This window comes from Rhinolophus sinicus, chromosome 1 (genome assembly GCF_057876585.1).
Source record: "Rhinolophus sinicus isolate RSI-liver-muscle chromosome 1, RSI-T2T, whole genome shotgun sequence".
Lineage (NCBI taxonomy): Eukaryota > Metazoa > Chordata > Mammalia > Chiroptera > Rhinolophidae > Rhinolophus > Rhinolophus sinicus.
Window position 1 is genome coordinate 130,155,152 of NC_142501.1, and position 18,281 is coordinate 130,173,432.

Below are 18,281 nucleotides of genomic sequence, written 5' to 3' on the forward strand. Positions count from 1 at the left end.
AGAAAATCTAAAAATGCAAAAGTAGTAAGTCATCTGAGCAATAAGAAAAGATATCCTAATAAACCTGTAAAAATCGGAAATGCAGTTATCTGGGGAGTTACTTCAATCTTTAGAGACACTCCATAAATAAAATAATGCTTTTCACCTTGCAGTGGGGTAGGGCACTCCTGTTGGATAATGTTCAATTTCATCCCATTATTCGATATGCAATTAAACTTGCTTACCAATCCCTTAGTAGAATGCACATACACACACACAAATGCCTCTAAGAATATTTTTGAACAGAAAGGGAAAAAAACCTTTCGATTAAAAGAATAATTTTTTTATTGTTACTGTTTCATAAAACAAATTATGGTAGGTTATTCTTTTGCCAGCTTAATAACCAAGTTGGAAAGAGGGACCCAAAGCAAAACCTATGGCAGTTAATGTTCTAAACACTCATTAATATACAGTAAAAGACTAAAATGACCCAGTGTTTAGCAATTCTACTTCTGTAATAACATGAGTATTGAGACTGGAACATTTTACAAATATGAATTCGAAAATTTTGGCTTGATCCATGTTACATACAAGTAGTAAAAAACTGACTTTGAAATATTTTTAATATTCAGTTTCAGACTTTTTTCAGTCTTAAAAATCATGAATTATTAAGAATTAATGTACAAGAGATACTGTTTCACTATTCAAAACTTCTACCGTTCGCATTCTAGGTGAGTATAATGTTAAAAATAAGCCATTCCTGTACACACTTGGTTGTTTCCTTTATTGGAGATTACAACAGTTCTGTTCCTACCTTCCTGGGATGAAAACTAAGAGTGAGATGAGGTGAGTTGAGTGGCTGGCTGGGGCAGAGAAACAGGAACAGTGAAGTGACAATAAAGATGCTTAGTCATTAAACGACCAGCACTTACCTAGACAACATAACATCCAGATTTGGTAAGCTAGCCTAAATACTTTTCCAGTTTTCACGACAAAACCAAGTCACATAAACATAAATAACTTAGATGTGTGGGTTTTTTTAAGAACAGTATTCACATTGGCACCACACATTGTATCCTCCACCCCCACCTCTATTAGATTAGTGACCTTGGTAAAATCACCAATCTGAGACTCAGTTTCCAAAGAATCTTCCTGGCATCATAATGTTATTTTGAGGAGCAAGAGAGATTTTAAGTGGTAAAGAGCCCAAAGTTCTTTGAATTATTATTATTGTGATTTAATAGTAATACATTAGTTTCCTAATTGTAATTATGTTTCAAGGGTTGAGAAAAGAAGGCAGAAGTTCCTATATTTGTGTGGTCTTGAACTTCAATGTCATTCATAATGCAATTGGATAAAATTTTAAAAAGGTAAGCAAAAGATATATGAAGCCAAAGTTCCCTAGCCCACGTCTAAGTTAGTAACTCCCTTCATATTCCTCAGACCCCTGTGCAAACAGACAAGCTGTACATATTCACTTTTGGGAGTTAAAAAAAATCTCTATTAAACATACAAACAGACAATTATATTAATATCATCATTATCAGTGATGGAAAGAATGTAAATATTTTATGACTAAAACTGCACATTTGTTCAATTATTTTGTTTTTAAACAGTAATGAAATAGTATTAAACAAAATAAACAAAAGTAAGGTAAATAAAGAGAACAGGTGTTAGGGATTAATGGGAGACATCACAGATTTTGTTTATTATAGCATCCATAAAAAAAAAAAAAACAACTATGTTTTTATGATAATTCCACAACTTACTTTCTGCTATGACACCTGCTTTGAATCAAACAAGAATCACTGTGTAGTTAAAATCAAACCATCATTTACTGGACACACCCTACATGCCTAGCTCCACTGACTTCCTTCTCGATATACTAGTGTGCACCTTTTGGAGAACATATTACAGAGCACCAGAATTTTGCTTTGTAAATTTAAGGAGGAATCCATGATCTCTCTGCATCTTCAATCGCTCTTAGTATCCTGCTCTATTTTTCCACAGCACTTAATCCTCCTCTAACATATTCTGTACTTTGCTTACTTATTTGTCTCTTATTATGTGTCTCATTCCACTAGAATGAAAGCTCTGCTGAGCAGGGATTTTTGTCTGATTCCTTGATGTATCCCAAGAATTTAGAACAGCTCCTGACACATAGAAGCAGATGAATAATTATTTGTCAAATGAATTCTTCTTAAGTGTGTCTCTGTAGAAAGATTAGGCACTCTCCCTTGGTTCCATGCTAGGTGCTAGGTTTATAAGGTTAAATAACATGTTTTTGCATCTTTTGGCTTAATATTTGATCTCAGTTATATCTTACTGGACAGCTTTATCCAGTTTTGTACAAACAATCCATCAATGTTTTCTGTAATGACTGTCCCCAATACTGAAAGAACAATAATTGCCTTAAACCAATAGTTGGCTCCATCCAAAAATTTCTTAAATAATCCTCTATTTCACTGTGATTTCTTTTCTTCTAAGATTTTTGTTAATGACTTGGATGATGTTTGAAGGTAATCTTTCTCTGTGAATGTTTCTTTGCAAAAATTCATTATTACTTGTATCTATTTTACACTCTTTCTAGGTTTTTGGGTTTTTCTGGTAGTGTGACTAGGCCTTTTTTATCATTATCTTCATTTTCCTCAGATGTCCAGTCAATACTTTTTTTTTAACTAGTTTCAGGTGTACAAAACAATGTAATACTTAGACATTTCACCCCCCTCCCCCAATCTATTGCCCCTCTGAGATTGTATATATCTATTACAATTCCATTGACTCTATTCCCTATGCTGTACTCCATATCCCATGACTATATATATATATATAAAATTATAGTTGACATACAATACTCAGTCAATATGTTTTGTTTATCTCATTTTGTTCTTTAAAATTTTCAATCACTCTGTGTGTGTATGTGTGTGTTTGTGTGTGTGTAAAACTGTCTTTATTCTTGTAGAAATCAATATTGGTTCTGAGACATTACAACTTTTAAACTTTACGTACTTTCACCTTTAAAACTTTTTTGGTAGGCTCTGAGATTTCTTCCTACCCTGCAGTCATTTGTTTTTGACTACAGGTAGTTTTAAAAAATAGGTTACCATGATCTTGTGAGTGATACGTATCTATGAGATCTTGACCTGCTGCTTAAATTTCCTTTCATGACAATGACACCTTGTGATATCTTTAAAAACTTTCTCCTCCCCACCTCTATTTCTACTATTTCTGAATTTTTCTATTAATTTAAAACGTGCATATTGAAGGCACAATACCTTGAGAGTTCTACATATTAATTTTGTATCTGGTTGGCAACTTATTTTGGTCCAAAAGGAACTATTATAGTTATGACCTCTTGGTTTCATATACCATATTAATATAAGAATTTCTAAATTATATTGCAAGAGTCTCTTTATTATGTTTGTGGGTTATGCTAGAAACAATGTAATATTAGATTTTTTCCCCCAACTCTTAGTTTTCCCCACTTGAGGTATTCACTTTAGAAGATACATCTTGACCTTTTCTGTCTTCATTAACTCCAAAAATATACGTATTGTACATGTCCTCACATTCATGGACAAGTTAATCTAGATCCTTTTCTATTCCAGAGCTACAAAATTCTAATTCAGAATTTAAGTTATTTTGGAGGGTGGATACCTATCAACTTTTGACTGCTATTTTCCTTTCTTTTTGCCTAGTCGTATTAAAGATGTTTGCTCCAAAAAGCAATCTTTTCTCCCTTGGTTCTCGGAACTCAGTTATACTAATACCACATGTAATAGTACTAAAATGTGATGGCTAATCCCTTAGCTCATTTAAAAAGGGCTACTGATTTTTCAGCTTTTTTACTTTCTATCAGATTAAAGTTCAGGTTATTAAGTACTCTGAGACAAATTGTGATCTGCTTCCACATCAGCTTCCACTCAGGACCCTCTTCCTATACCAGCCATAGATGGCATTTGTTTAGCATAGAAGACATTAAAATATATTTACTTTACAGATGTGTTCATCACTTTAACAAGAGTTATTAGCCATGGTATCGATCATAAAAGAGCTTATAATAGAATGAGAAATAAGACACTGAACAATTGCTTATGAAATAAAGGTGATAAAAACTTGAGTGGGTGGTCAGAGACTAGGGGAATCAATGAAGAATAAAGGACAGATAGGGAAGGATGAGGGTGAGGAGCAAAAGGATCTTCTCAAATATGGGAGTAAGAGGTAATGTTCTGTGTTTGTGGAAACGCACTAGAGAAGAGGGAATGTAGGCTTATAAGTCATTCAAAATTTTGTACATTATGAGAAAATTTACAGAAATATTGAATGTGTAACAAAATATTCACTAAAATATTTCTTCTGCTCAAAATTCTTTTTCTGAGTATAAACATTTTCTTTATGCTTTTTAGAATTTTGTCTTGGCACATCCCTGGATATGATTTTATGTTTATTGAGTACAATAAAATTTAAACATGGTATTTATATTAGGTTGGTGCAAAAGTAATTGCATGTTTTGCAATTTTTTTAACCTTTTAAACCGCAATTACTTTTGCACCAACCTAATACTTATGATCTGGGCTGGAGTCCCAGTCTGAACTATATGAAGTGTGTGACTGTAGCTTCTCTGAATCTGTTTCTGTACAGATGAGACGGAAATAATAGCTGTCCATGTTACAACGAAGCTCAAAACAGCTATGTGATAGATTATAAAAGGTCTACAAATGATGTATTCTTTATTAAAATTGTAAATGTGCATTTATAAACATAGAATAATAGTTCTTTCCTTCCTTTTACTTCTTTTTCATTCTAGGATTTAAATGCAGGGGATACATGATTCACCATTTTATTGTGGAAAGAAGCTTTCATTCTTTATCTGGAATGTGGCAGCAATCATTCTCTAGTTAGATCTAAATGACTGAATTGCAAGGTGAACGGTATTGGTGACTAACTCATTTTCCCTCACCTCCAGCACCCTCTCTTCCCAAGATCAAGCAATTTTCCTGTGTAATGAACTGTATCTGCTATCAAGTGGCCTGGAAATTAAGAGGTCCACAGCACCTTCCAAGTCCTCATTTCCTATTTGGTATCATGATGTCTTTTGCTGCTATATCACTGATCTATGTTTTCCAAGGCTACACAAAGGAGAAATGCAAAAATGAATGGAACTGCAGAACAATTTTATATATGGGGGAAAGCTTCAATCAATTTTGAATTATCCAGGGGATGGTTTTCTAGCTAATGGGTTGTCAAATTCTTTGCATCAAATTCTTTTGTCTGGTTGATAGCCTTTTGGTCAGTTCTATGCTGACTAGCAATGGAAGGGGAGTAGACTCAATAAAGACATGCTTTAAAACCAACATCAACCAACAAAAGCAGATTTTAGCGGTTCAATTTATAACCATAACATATGCAAAGTCTGGAGAAAGTGAGTTCATAGGAGGACAAAAATATATAAGTAAACTAGGTAATAAAAAAATTCAGGTCATTCATTTTTTATTTACTATGATTTCTATAGGTACAGAAAATAAAGCAAGGAAGAGCTAATCAATTTAGTCAATCATCTCAACAGACTATATTTTTCTCATATAGTCAAAATCTTTAATCTTTTATCAGACAATATTTGAGTAATTTTTTTCCTCTAATCATTTCTGCTATTTATAATATTTGATGAACACTTAATGTTTTTTATTCATATATTACTTTTTGGCATTTACGTAAAACGTCACCAATTACATAATGAAATAATTGCCAAAAAAATCTTTCATACTACTATCATATTAGTTGAAAAACAGTAACAGATATTTGTCAGTGACTTTACCAATCAAAAGCACAGTATCAAAAATGGATAAAATCAGGAAATAAGTTGAGCTACTAAAAAAAAAAAAGGTAATTATTTAATGACAGTAATTAATTCAATATACATAAATGACTAAATTCCACAACTATTTACAATACTAAAATAATATAAATTGCTATTTGTAATAGCAAAACATGTTAAATAATGTTGACTTCAAATTTGCATGATTATGTACCAATTTAACTAAAAATGATTTTATCAATAACTAAAATATGGCTACTGAAGATAAAACAACATAATTATCTAAACTTACACAGCAACAATATAAAACAATAGTAAAGCTAGAAATAAAATAATAATTTGGCTCTTTGTGGGCATTTTTTATGATCTTTAGGAACACTTTATATAGTAAGCTAGAAAGAAAAATGTGATTAAATTCAATAACATTTGACAGTTAATAGAACTGGCCAAAATTAAGGCAGATCATTTCAGAGACAAAACTGGTCATAAAACAAAGACAGTCCTCTGCAAAAACCTTTGGAAATAAAAAGCAAATTATTTTTCAAAACTCTATCAGAGTAGATTTAACATAATAGTCAAACAGTTGATATACCATTTCATTTCAGACCTCTTCTTACTCTGCCTTTTGTACCTTTTGCTTTTGTATCTGTTTTGATGTTTGCACTATTCAAAAGCACCTCCATCAGAGGGTGAACAAGAGAAAGAAATTAAAAATAATCAACTCGATTTATGCTAATCAACTTAGTTAATATTAAATAGGTTCCAATAAAACACAAAAGCGCTAATTATTCAAAATTCATTAATATTTGAGTTTAGGAATAATTTTTATATTGATAAAGCTACAGTGAAACTTTAAAATTCTCTTGTCTTACAGTTTTCAAAATTATTTCCCCATTTCATGTGATACTCACCAAAACCCTGGGACTATACAGGCAAGTCTGGTTTATATAGGGAAATTAGGTTTGATTCTACAGAAAAAGAACTCAGGCTCAGAGAAGTTAGGTGATTTGTCCAAGGTATACTCCCAGTAAAGAATTGAGAATGGATTCTCAAATCTCATTCATTCATTCATTCATTAATTTGCCTTTTGCTAATACTAAAACTCTTCTTCCATTTCCTAAGTGCCCTTTTCCAGATGAAGGCAGTCATGATAGAGGAGAGCCAAGAAAAGCCATCTGAGATTAAGAATTTACCATAGAAAATTAGCAAAGTGGGAAATTGGCCAGAATTGTATGCTTTGGATGTAGATCAAAAGTAAAAATATTGGCTAAAAGATTTGTAATTTTGTCAGCCTATGCTATGCCTGTGCCCATTAGCAGGGTTAAGAGTTGAACACATATTTTGCAGCTTTCAATGGAATCACTTTATCAAGATTTTGAATATCAGTTTTTCTAGTTTACAAGTACCACCCCTTAGTGAATAACTGTATATACTCAAAACAGTTTGTAGGAAGATCACCTAGTCCTTTGCATCTATTACTAAAAATTACCATCATTCATGGCTTTGAATAGATAAATGTGTTCATGACACAAAATTCAAAAGTAAGTCTTTCAATTCAAAGTAAGTCTTTCATAGCTAGTGAGGCATCATTGCTTCTAAACCCTTTCAATGGAGACAGATAAACAATATACTTTTAAAAATCATGAACACATACTGATACCTTCAATTTAAATAAATTCAACACCTTGGAGTTCTTCCTCATTATTTTCCACTCCATGTTTGTATCTCTCTTCTTCCACGTGAGAATCCTGGAACCTCACTGTATTTACCATTTGCTCTGTTCTATGACATACGCAAAACAATTATGTACTGTATTTTCCACGGTGAAATCTGTACTCTACAGAATCTATATGGGGGTGTCACTTCTACATATCAGAATTTTGTCACAGTCAAAAAGAAAAAAGTAAGTCTTTCTTTCTCCTGTACTTCTGCCTCCCAGAACTACTCCCTAGAGGCAAACATTGCCACCATGTGTCCTTCCACAGATTGTCTATGCACTTACACGTGTGTGTGTGAACGCGCACATGTAGGCGTGTGTGCAGTAATAGCAAACTGTACACACTGTTCTTTACCATGGCTTTTTACCTGACTTTACTTTTTATCTCTGAGAGCTTTTCAGATCAGCTGTTTCATTCTTTTTACATGATTGCATAGTATTCCTAGGAATTCCTTTGAATTACTCTCCAATTTCTAATTTATTTAATAGTGAAGTATATTTACTCAAGAATTCCAAAATTGCTAAACTTTGCTAGTATATAAAAAAGATCCTTGCAGTTGACTGATTATTTCTTAAGAGCAAGCAAGAATTTAAACTTATAAAAATTATAAATCCTTTTAATAGACATTTTTAAAACAATCCAGTAACATGCTTAATTAGAATCTAAATGAATGTGTATGGCAAAAACTAGGCATTATTGTAACTATACAAACTATATATGTGAAAAAAATTGAATATTAGTGTTGGGGTGGGAACAGAGATGACCGCTTTTACTCTAAATATTGTGTAATGTTATAGTGGACACATTTAAGTGTCTCATTTCTCTTGTGAGTTGATAACACCTTCATGCAAGCAGTAGGTCCTGAAAACGAAACAGATGCAGACATAGGTACAGAGGTTAAGAAATGGAGAGGTCCTCTGTGCATATCTAAAGGTGTTCCAACTCAAGAGAGGCCCTGGCCACTCTCCTACTCTTGGATTCTATGGAAGGAAAAAGAAAAAAACAAAAACTTACATCCTCATCATAAATTCTTTTTTTTTTCTTAGGTTGGTTTGAATTGTGTTACACAGAAACTGGGAATATAATCAACAATGTTGTAAATATTTTGTAAGGTGCCAGATGGGCACTGGACTTATCAAGGGGATCACTTCTTAGACTGTGCAGAAGCATGACCAATATGCTGTACAACTGAAGCTGAAATAGAATATTGTATGTCAACTCTAAATATATATATGTACGTGTGTGTGTGTAGTCACAGGAGGTGGAGTATCGCATAAAGAGGACAGTGAATGGTATTGTAACAGTTATATAAGATGTCAGAGGGATAGTAGCTTGGGGGAGAGGGGTTACCACTTTGTGAGGGGTATAAATGTCTATTATGTTGCTTACCTGAAACTAATTAAAAAAACTAAGACAGTTTTTATATTTAATGATCTTTAACTTGTATTTTTAAAAAAGGCGGACATGCTATCTAATTGCACTGCAAAGAGTGTTATCCTAGGGTAGTAGGCTTACTTATTGTGTACACAATTCTTTAGATAATGTAATTAATGTAAGCCAACAGTATTTTTAGACAAGATAACAAATATTCTAACTGTTTAACAAACATGGTAATATCATTTCTTTTTGTCCTTTAATTACAATCATTCTACCTATGCCTGAAATGACATTTTCAGGGACAAAAATTATCTTTAGCCTTGAACAAAAAGGGACTGTGTAGAAATTCTAGGGGATTTTGTTCTTAATATCCAACTCTGATCATTGTCTGAGAATTTACTTTTGTTGCTTTTATTACCTATCATTCACTGTTTACCATGTGCCAGGCACTATGGAAAACACTTCACATACCATATCTTACTTGTTCTTCACAAACCCCAGTGCCAGAATGACTCACAAACGGCAGTTTTCCTTCTTTTCCATAACTATTGAGTGTGAGTCCCATTAGACAGGCATTGCTTTTGGGGGAAAATACAAAGATAAAAAGCTCAGACTAGGAGATGGATATAAAACATATGGTAAAAGTGATAAATGCTGCAACCATGGTATGTACAAGGTACTCTGAAGGATATGAGGGAATTACTAGCTATGTGGGGATGGTTGTCTAATTGTCAAGATTTCTGATACACCTGGAGAAGTGCTGAGATAATTTGAAATCCAGGGAAAGAAAACTAATCTGCCTACTTGGACATATGTAAGGTAATCTGGAAGACAGCTGAATATGAAAGGGGAGGATGTTAGCTTTCATGCATTAGGCTGGAGTAAATATAATGGTGGAAACAGCAAGTATCAAATAATACGTTGCAGACTCTTTTGTATATTAATTTATCATATAATTTTGAAGGCCTGCCATGTACTAAGGCAGTACTATAACATAGAAAGATCACTACAAGAATGTATAACCAGAAACAATTTTACTAATACTGTAAACATTGGAAATACTAATTATGCTTTATATTCCTTAATTTTAAAAAACAGTATTACACTATTGTTAATATAATCTGGCAATGTTCTTCATCTGTGCTTCACATGGCTCGCCACATCTTGTATCTGTATGGCTTTTCCTTGCTGAGTTATTCCTTTATAAATGATTATTCAAGAGAAAAAAACTTTTAAAGCTCTCTTAATGCATGATGTTCTGCTCACTTTTTCTTTTCCCTCATAGAACACTAATTAACATCTTGTATAATGTGGATACTCAACTTTTTAAAAAACCCTTTCATGGCTAACAACTGTTTTTAATATAAGGTCCCAAATCCTTAGCATCTCCGTATGATCTGGTGCCTGCTTCCCTAACTCTGCAGCCTCATCTGGAATATGTAGTCCCTTTATTTGATGCTTTCATTCTATTGGAATTATGTTCTTAATATCCGACGCTGATCATGGCCTGAGAATTTTCTTTTGTTGTTTTTACTACCCATCATTCACTATTTACCATGTGCCAGGCACTATGGAAAACACTTAATGTACCATATCTTATTTGCTCTTCACAAATCCCCCCAATGCACTATAGTTTCATCTGGAGATGTTTGCATATGCTGTGACTTCTTCCTTTAACACTCTTCCCCCAACTCTTCTCCTGACAAATTCTATCCCTTCTCCAAGAAATTCTATCACTGCAGGTTAGTTTAGATGTCTCTCCTATGTATACTGTATCTCCCGAACATTTGTGTAACATCCCCTTGACAATCTGTTTCTTCCACAACCTGTAAGTGTCTTGCAGTCAGGGGTTGTGCTAGGCATTTATAGCCCCATGCTGTGTCCATCACATAAAATATGCTCAGGAATATTAGTTGAATAAATGAACCAATGAATAATGATTAAAACTTCTATTGTGGCACAATGCTAACGTTACCTAACAAATAATGAGCAATTAGTATAATGCTTTAGAGCTGTTTATAAAGAAAAAACAATATTTAATCAACATTCAATAAAAACATATTTCTCAATCACGAAACTTAGAATTTGCATACTTTGGTAGACAGAATTACTGGCCAAAGATGTCCATGTTCCGCTCCCCAGAGCCTGTGAGTATGTTGGGTTATATGGCAAATGGGAATTAAGACTGCAGATGGAATTAAACTTACTAAGCAGCTGACCTTGAAATGGGGAGATATCCTAAATTATCCGGGTGGACACGGTGTCATCACAAAGGCCCTTATAAATGGAAGAAGAAGGCAGAAAGAAAACTAGTGAGCTGGCAAAATGAGGACTCTGCCTGATGTTGCTGGCTTTGAAGATGGAGGGGGAGGTCCATGAGGTAAGGAATGTGGGTGGCCTCTAGAAGCTAGAAAAGGCAAGGAAACAAGGTTCTCCCCTAGAGCCATCTGAAGAAACTCAAGCCTGCCAAAACCTTGATGAAACCCATTTGGACTTCTGACTTCAGAACTGTTAAGATAATATGTTTGCATTATTTTATGCCACTATGTACATGGTAACTCTTTTACAGTAGCAATAGGAAACTTAACACACATACCCCCATAGAACAGGATTACCTTTGGCTGCATGTGTGAGAAAGCCTAGGACAATGGTAGCTTAGAGAAGATACACGTGTCTCTCTATGTACGAGATCTGGAGGTAGGAAGTCCAGGGTTGGTTCGGGCATTCCATAGTGTCAAGAACTCAGGCTCCTTCAGTCTTGTTGCCCTGTCTTTCTTAACTTTAAGGAGCTCTAGCCGGCCGATCTGATTCCAACCAAGAGGAAGAAGGGAATGAATGTTGCACCACCTCCTTTTAAAGGATGTCCTAAATGTTGTGCACATCACTTCCACTTATATCTCATGGGTCAGAACTGAGTAGCACAGTAGCACCTAGGTGCATGCAAGCTTCACTCAAGCAGCCATGTGATAAGAGTGGAGAGTTCTATTAATAAACTGGGAAGAAATATAATGGGGACAACTAGCTATCTCCATCTTAATACCGTAATATTGTGATGTTTTCCCCTCCTCTCATTGTTTTAAGGCTATAAAAGTCCTCCTAGATTTTGGATTAGGGCAGTGTTCATTCCACAAATAGTTATTGAATAATTCCTATGTAAAAGATTGACAAATTTCTAAGTATTTACCAGATTTTGCATATATGAACTTTAGGACATGAGTGTATAGTTGGTCAATGGGTGACATTTATGTCACATTTAAAGTTTAGTGTTGTAATTAATGGAAACAGAATTCTTGGTTGATAATAAGTAAGGTAAAAAAAATACATTTTATTTTTATATGTGTATTACTCAGGGACCTGGTAGGAAACAGATGGCATTCTCAAAGGGTAAATTGAAGGCAGTCTGATGAAGAAACTATTTACAGAGATGTGGGTACGCTTTAAGGGAACCAATAAGGGATAAAGTACCCAAGGACTCACAATAGCAGGAAACCACTACCATTTCTAGGCCTGAAGGAACAAGGGAAGAAGCAGTTTCTGGAACTTGCCAAGACCCGTAGTCAGGGTACAGGGTTGTCTGAGTAGAGCCATGGCTTTAGGTAGAGGAATGAAGCTACTGCCAAAAGACACAGACAGGCAGGAGGGAGTATGGGGAAAGGGGAAATAAATATCCTGACCTCTCTCTCTCTCTGTCTCTCTCTTTCCTTCCTCTGATCATTTGCCAATGCTCCAAATTGGCTGAAACCAAATAGAAACCAGAGGGTAAAGAAACCTGGGTGACGTGGTCCACAGAAATCAGCCTCTCACAGCATGGAAAGGCAGAGAATGGACTTTGAGGGACAGAGAATAACCAGAATAACATGAAAAGGCAAAGCATATTACCGAGTTAGAACAATTCAAAATAGCTCAAATAAAAAAAGAAAAGGAATTCATCTAAACAGAGCTGTGTCAGACCTGGAATAAAGAAAGATGGAGGAAAGAATGATTAAAAAGTAAAACAGTGGAGGGGGCACAGTGTGTGATCTATTTATGTATGTAGAATAAAGAGAGTGAGCAAAGAAATAGAGGCATGAGACGAAAGAATGAGAAGGGTCTGACCAGGGATCTTAAAGTTATGGATATATTTGAACACAGGGTATGTCTAATTGCCAACTTTTTCATGTGAGTTCAACACAATAGTGGGACATCTAAAACCTGTTATTCACTGAAAATATTTTAAATGTATATACTCCAAGGATACAGTGGCAGTAACTGAATATCTGTGGAATACAGAAGGCCAGGACTATAGGTCAAAGAAACAGACATACTCTGTAAGAGAACCAGCCAGCTGCTCAAAGAAGATGCCAGAGAAAAATACATGAAGACAAAGGGGGGGAAAAGCAATAGAACCAGGTATCAGCCCTCGGATATCATGGTGAATACTAAAAATTTACTCAAATATAAAATATGCAAGTTTCTCTCTCTCTCTAGCACAAATTATCTATAACTGTTTAGTATAGAAAAAATGCTATTCATGTTCATGTGTAATATCAATATTAGCAACTATAATCTATCTTCTGTGGAATTGAAAGCAATTTAACTACTGTAATTTTATGAAAAAGATTAGGTTTTATTTTTTGGATGTCCATTAACCTCCTTCAAACACCTCTATTTTTATACTTACATCTCTCCATATTAGATATGTTCCTGAAAAATTGCCCTCCAAATAAGAAGTTCTAAGTGTTAACATTTCATTGACTTATATTAAAAATAGGAGCCTTGTTCCCCAGAGGGGGAAATACCATTTTGTGGTGCAATAGATAATAAAATCACATGGAGGTCTGGGGAAAACATTTGTCCCTATTATTCCCTCCTGGGAGGCTATATCATGGGTCCTAAAGACAACTGTCGGTTCTGCATCACCCTGTAGTCATATTTCCTTCCTGCCTCAGTCATTGCGGAATTTGGTGAAACTGCAGGCAGCGAAATTACGACTGCCCTCTTTTGTTTCATTGTGAACCACACACATATCCAGTCACTATTGAGCCAAGGATTGAGGAACAACTGTAGGGGATTCTAAATTCTGTACTTTGATGGATAACAGGTATCAAATTTCTTCTTTTTCCTTCAAGCTCTAATATTAAAATCACATGTTAACGTAATTACCTTAATTAACATAATTAATGTTATCCTTCCATGAAAATAACCAACTTTTTTACTTTTATGAAGATTGTAGAATGATATAAGTTATCCTTGTCAAATGTGTTCAGGAACTTAGGTACATGGAAATCAGACCCCATGTGGAAGACCATGAAATATCTACATTTGAAACTTAAAATAATTTTATGTCAGATTTTACCCACACATGAATCTCATATAGAAAGCAAATAGCAGGTGCAAAGGGTTCATGAAAAATTTATAGGAAAAACTCAATACTGAAAATATTCTACCCATTTACATTTTTTCCTGTAAATTTAGAAAAGATTACAGTAATTCATTTTCAGCAAAATACCTCTTCTTCAGCATATGCAATCCCAGTGCTCAATAGAAGTAATGTGAACATTTCACTGACATTAAAAATAGTATATATTGAATAGTATATATCATATGATGGTACTACAATTGCTAAAATCCAACAATACAGAATACACGTTAAACTCTTATTGGTATCCCACCATGTTTGATTTAAATAAACGTAAATTCTAATAAATTTATTCCTTTTCTAAATTTATTTTAAAGGCTTCTCCCAATTTTTTAGTTATATTTAAGAGACAAGTGCTATCACAAATGCTTCAAGTTTAAAGCAGCAATTTATTCTGAGATTTACTTTTGTCTGCTTTTTTTCAAGTCCAGATTGCAATAACTTGGGGAACATTTACAATAAAGTATATTAATCAAATATTCAATTTATAATATACATGATTACAGGACTTTATAAAATTGAAATTTTGTATAGAGTTGGAATATCAATAGTATTTCCTGTACATATTTTTAAAATAGGAGTGAATTGAGTTCATAATTTGGGAAAAATGATTATGGAGTATCTAAAATCAAGACCAATTTATCTCAAAATAAGACAGGATATAAATGACAGTAAACAGCTTTTTATGTCCATGATTTCAACTGCTCCTATGAACAAATGTGATGAAGGTAAATAAACAATCCTTATTTTATAGCGAAGAACAGATTCTGAAAAGATCAAGAGTATTAATTTATTTAAAAAATATTTACTTACTGAGCATCTACTATGTGACTAGGTATTCTGCTAGGTGCTGAGGACACAAGCATGAACAGAATAAAATAATAATAATAATAATAATAATAATAATAATAATGAATCTGTTCACATGGAGTTAAATAAGTCTGGCCCAAGCTAACTAAACCAGTAAGCACTAAAGTATGGAAAAAAATGAATAGATGATGTAATACAGAATTGTACACCTGAAATCTATGTAATTTTACTAACAATTGTCACCCCAATAAATTTTAAAAATAAATTAAAAAAATAAATAAATAAAATAAAACCTTAAAAAAAAAAGAGTAAATCAAATGTATGCTAGAGTTAGAAAGTACTTTTTCTTTTACTGGAAATTAGGGTAACTGTAAAAAAGTTGTGTTTATTGGGGAGGGGGTGGTGTTGGCAAAGGACAAATTCTATAACCTGATTCAGAAGGCAAATGAAGAACATTACAGTTATAAAAAGGTAGGAAACTTACCACTTGAATAAAGCAAAGCGTGGACACCCTTCTGGTTCTAACATGCCCAAGTTCAGTTAAGATAGAATTGAGGAAAGAGAGAACTGCCTGTACTTAAATGATCATTAAGAATAATGAGTAGTTTGGGCACTGAGGATGAGAGTAGATATATAGACATAATATATAGCAAAGAATATTTACAGTGACATTTCATGCACCAATAAATAATGTATTCACTTCTCAAAGTCCCAAAGAAAATGTGAGCGAGAAAATTTTCATCTATACTCATGTTCAGGATTAAACTTTCTAATATTAAATTACCAGACTTCAGCTGTAAATTTCAGTTGAAAGGTTTGAAGAGATTATTAATGAATCTTCTAAAATTCTGGAGGGTGTTTAAAAGATTATTTTAACATAATAAAGAATCTTGCCATAGGTACGACAAAAATTACAGGCATACATTTATGGAGCACCTACAGTGTGAGCACTGTGCTGGGCAACTTTATTTCTAGCACTCTACAAGTCATGTTTCAGTTTTCTCAATTTCTCTACCAATAATTCGTATATTGTTAATTTATAACTATATTATTTGAAATACAGCTCAGCTCATTTATTTCATAAAATTGGTCCCAAAGGCTTTTCCTCATTTGAAAGGGAGGTGGGGGAAGAAGTGGAAAGCTAAATCCTACTGACTACTTAAGACTTGACTTCCTTGGTATTTGCGGTGTTATCTATACGGCCTTTTAGACATCCCCCAAATTTATACAAAGTCAGGGACTTGAGATAAGATCAGCAATCTGTCAGTCTCGAAGACCGCATTCGTTAGCCATGCTTATTGCCTTAACGTCCTATATACGGATAACTGCCCATTTAGATGGTAAGTCATGGCCTGTTAATACCTTAACTTTGAATCTTGACGCCCGAGATCTCGTGGGACTACTCTACGGGGAAAGCCCAGAGGAACGCTCAGGGCAGGGAGGCTGGGCGGGGGGCAGGCGGAGGTGACAGGTGAGTCTGCTGTGGATGAGGAAGTGAGACAGGGGCAGTGTGGGTATTACTCATTTTGCTTCACCGCCGAGGTGGCTTGCAAGCGGAACTTCTAGCCTCTCTTTCGGTCCAGCTGAAGTTCTATCTAATTCAAGTCACTTCCCATCCCAGTTCCCTGAGGGGAAAAACCATGCATGTAATGGAAGGGAGTCAGAACGGCGGGGCGGGGGTCAGGTAGCCTCTCTCGTGAAGCCGTGCGTCCTCGCGGTCAGAGGCTGAGCTTCCCAAAACAGTCCTTCACCGTTCCCGAACCTGCCCTACTCCTAACCCGGGGAACTCCCGGGGGAGTCCGGGGCACGACCCTCTGCGGAGCCCCGGGGTGCGCAGAGCGGACGAACGCTGCGTGGGAGCGGAGCCTAACCTTGAGGAAGGGGGAGACAGGTTGTTCCGGTTACTCTGAGGACAGACACAAGGTCCCGACTAGAATCAGTCAGACCCGTACGAGCCCCAAGCATTCGCGGCGGGTGTGGCCAGTTCAGAGGCAGAACGCCGCGGAACCTCCTCCTTTACCTTTCTCACTGTGACAGCCTGTCGCCCGTCTGACCAGGTCCCCCCAGTTTCCCAATGTCTCCCTCCCCCATCCCAAGACACCTGAGGGAAACTTTTCCCTCGCCCCTCAATTCAAACACAGCTGTTTCCAGTGTTGCCGCAAACCGTCCTCTCCCTAGCAACAAGGTTCCGGCCGTAGAGCGAGCGGCTCTAGGTGTAAGGAAGGTGATGTCGTAAAGCCGCGAGTGTCGTAAACCAGGTGCGGTGGGGAGGGGGGAGGGGTGGAGGCGGAGGGGTGGGGGGGAGGAGGGAGGGAGGGGGAGGAGGTGACTCGAGCATTTAGACACAAGCGAGAGGATCATGGCGGATGGCCCCAGGTGTAAGCGCAGAAAGCAGGCGAACCCGCGGCGCAATAACGGTGAGTGGCGGAGGGGACCGGGGAGCGGCGGAGTCAGGGGGAGCCGGGCAGCCGGGGCGCCCCGGGGGTGAGGGGGGCGAGCCGGGCTGGGGGCGGCCGGGGCAGGGACTGGCAAAGTGGAGTGGGAAAGTAGAAAGTAGTGCTCTCTGCCCCCCTCCGCTGCCGGAGCCGCGCCGCGGCCGCTCGCTCTCCCTGAACCGTTATGTCTCTTACCTGGTCTCTCTCCGCCTAGCGGCTCCTGCCGCCCCTGCCGCCTCCCTGGACCGTTAGCCGGCGCCGCCGCATCCCCGGCGCAGGGCGAGCGGTCGGGACGCGGCGGCCACTTTTCTGGTCCCGGGTGGAGAGGCTGTTGCTTCTTTTCTCACTTTTCCCCACTCTTCTGCCCCTCGCGCCTCCCCGCTCCCCCTCCTCCTCAGCCCCCTCCGCCGTATTCTCCCTCAGCGCCGAGGCCCCCGGGAGCCGGGAACTAACTTGTGCCGGCGCTGGCCGTGCAAAGTGGCTTCCGCGCGTCGCGGCCCCAGCCCGCGCCGTCGCTTGGGCCCCGCGGCTCGGGCAGGGTGGGTCGGCTGCGGGCGCGCGGCGGGCGATGGGACGCGGTGGCCCGGCTGCGTGTCGTCCGTGCGCGCGTGTGCGCGGGGGCCGGCGGGGCGCGCCGCGGGCGGACGGGGCTCAGCCCGCTGCTGTAAAGTTGTGACCGGCCGGCGCGCTCGCGGAGTGGGGATTAGCGGCGGAGGCGCGGGTCCCTAAGTGCCCCTCCTCCCCCGCGC

General features: G+C 37.1%; 1 protein-coding gene and 1 long non-coding RNA gene across 10 annotated transcripts in view; one reads left to right on the forward strand and one right to left on the reverse strand.

Annotated features, from left to right (window-relative positions):
• LOC141569987 (uncharacterized) overlaps nucleotides 1–18,250 on the reverse strand; it is a 112,867-nt gene extending 94,617 nt beyond the window's left edge. For all 3 annotated transcript variants that reach the window (XR_016018367.1, XR_012493749.2, XR_012493750.2), the window contains exon 1: nucleotides 17,728–18,250. This is a non-coding gene — a long non-coding RNA (uncharacterized LOC141569987). The remainder of the gene's footprint in view (nucleotides 1–17,727) is intronic.
• Nucleotides 17,412–18,281, forward strand: part of ZEB1 (zinc finger E-box binding homeobox 1) — a 201,222-nt gene continuing 200,352 nt past the window's right edge. For 4 of the 7 annotated variants that reach the window (XM_074324711.2, XM_074324715.2, XM_074324712.2 and 1 more), the window contains exon 1: nucleotides 17,412–17,514. In XM_074324711.2, coding sequence (XP_074180812.1) covers nucleotides 17,457–17,514 — 58 coding nt within the window. In that variant the 5' untranslated portion in view covers nucleotides 17,412–17,456. The remainder of the gene's footprint in view (nucleotides 17,515–18,281) is intronic. The other 3 variants (XM_074324717.2, XM_074324718.2, XM_074324719.2) reach the window with 3 other exon arrangements.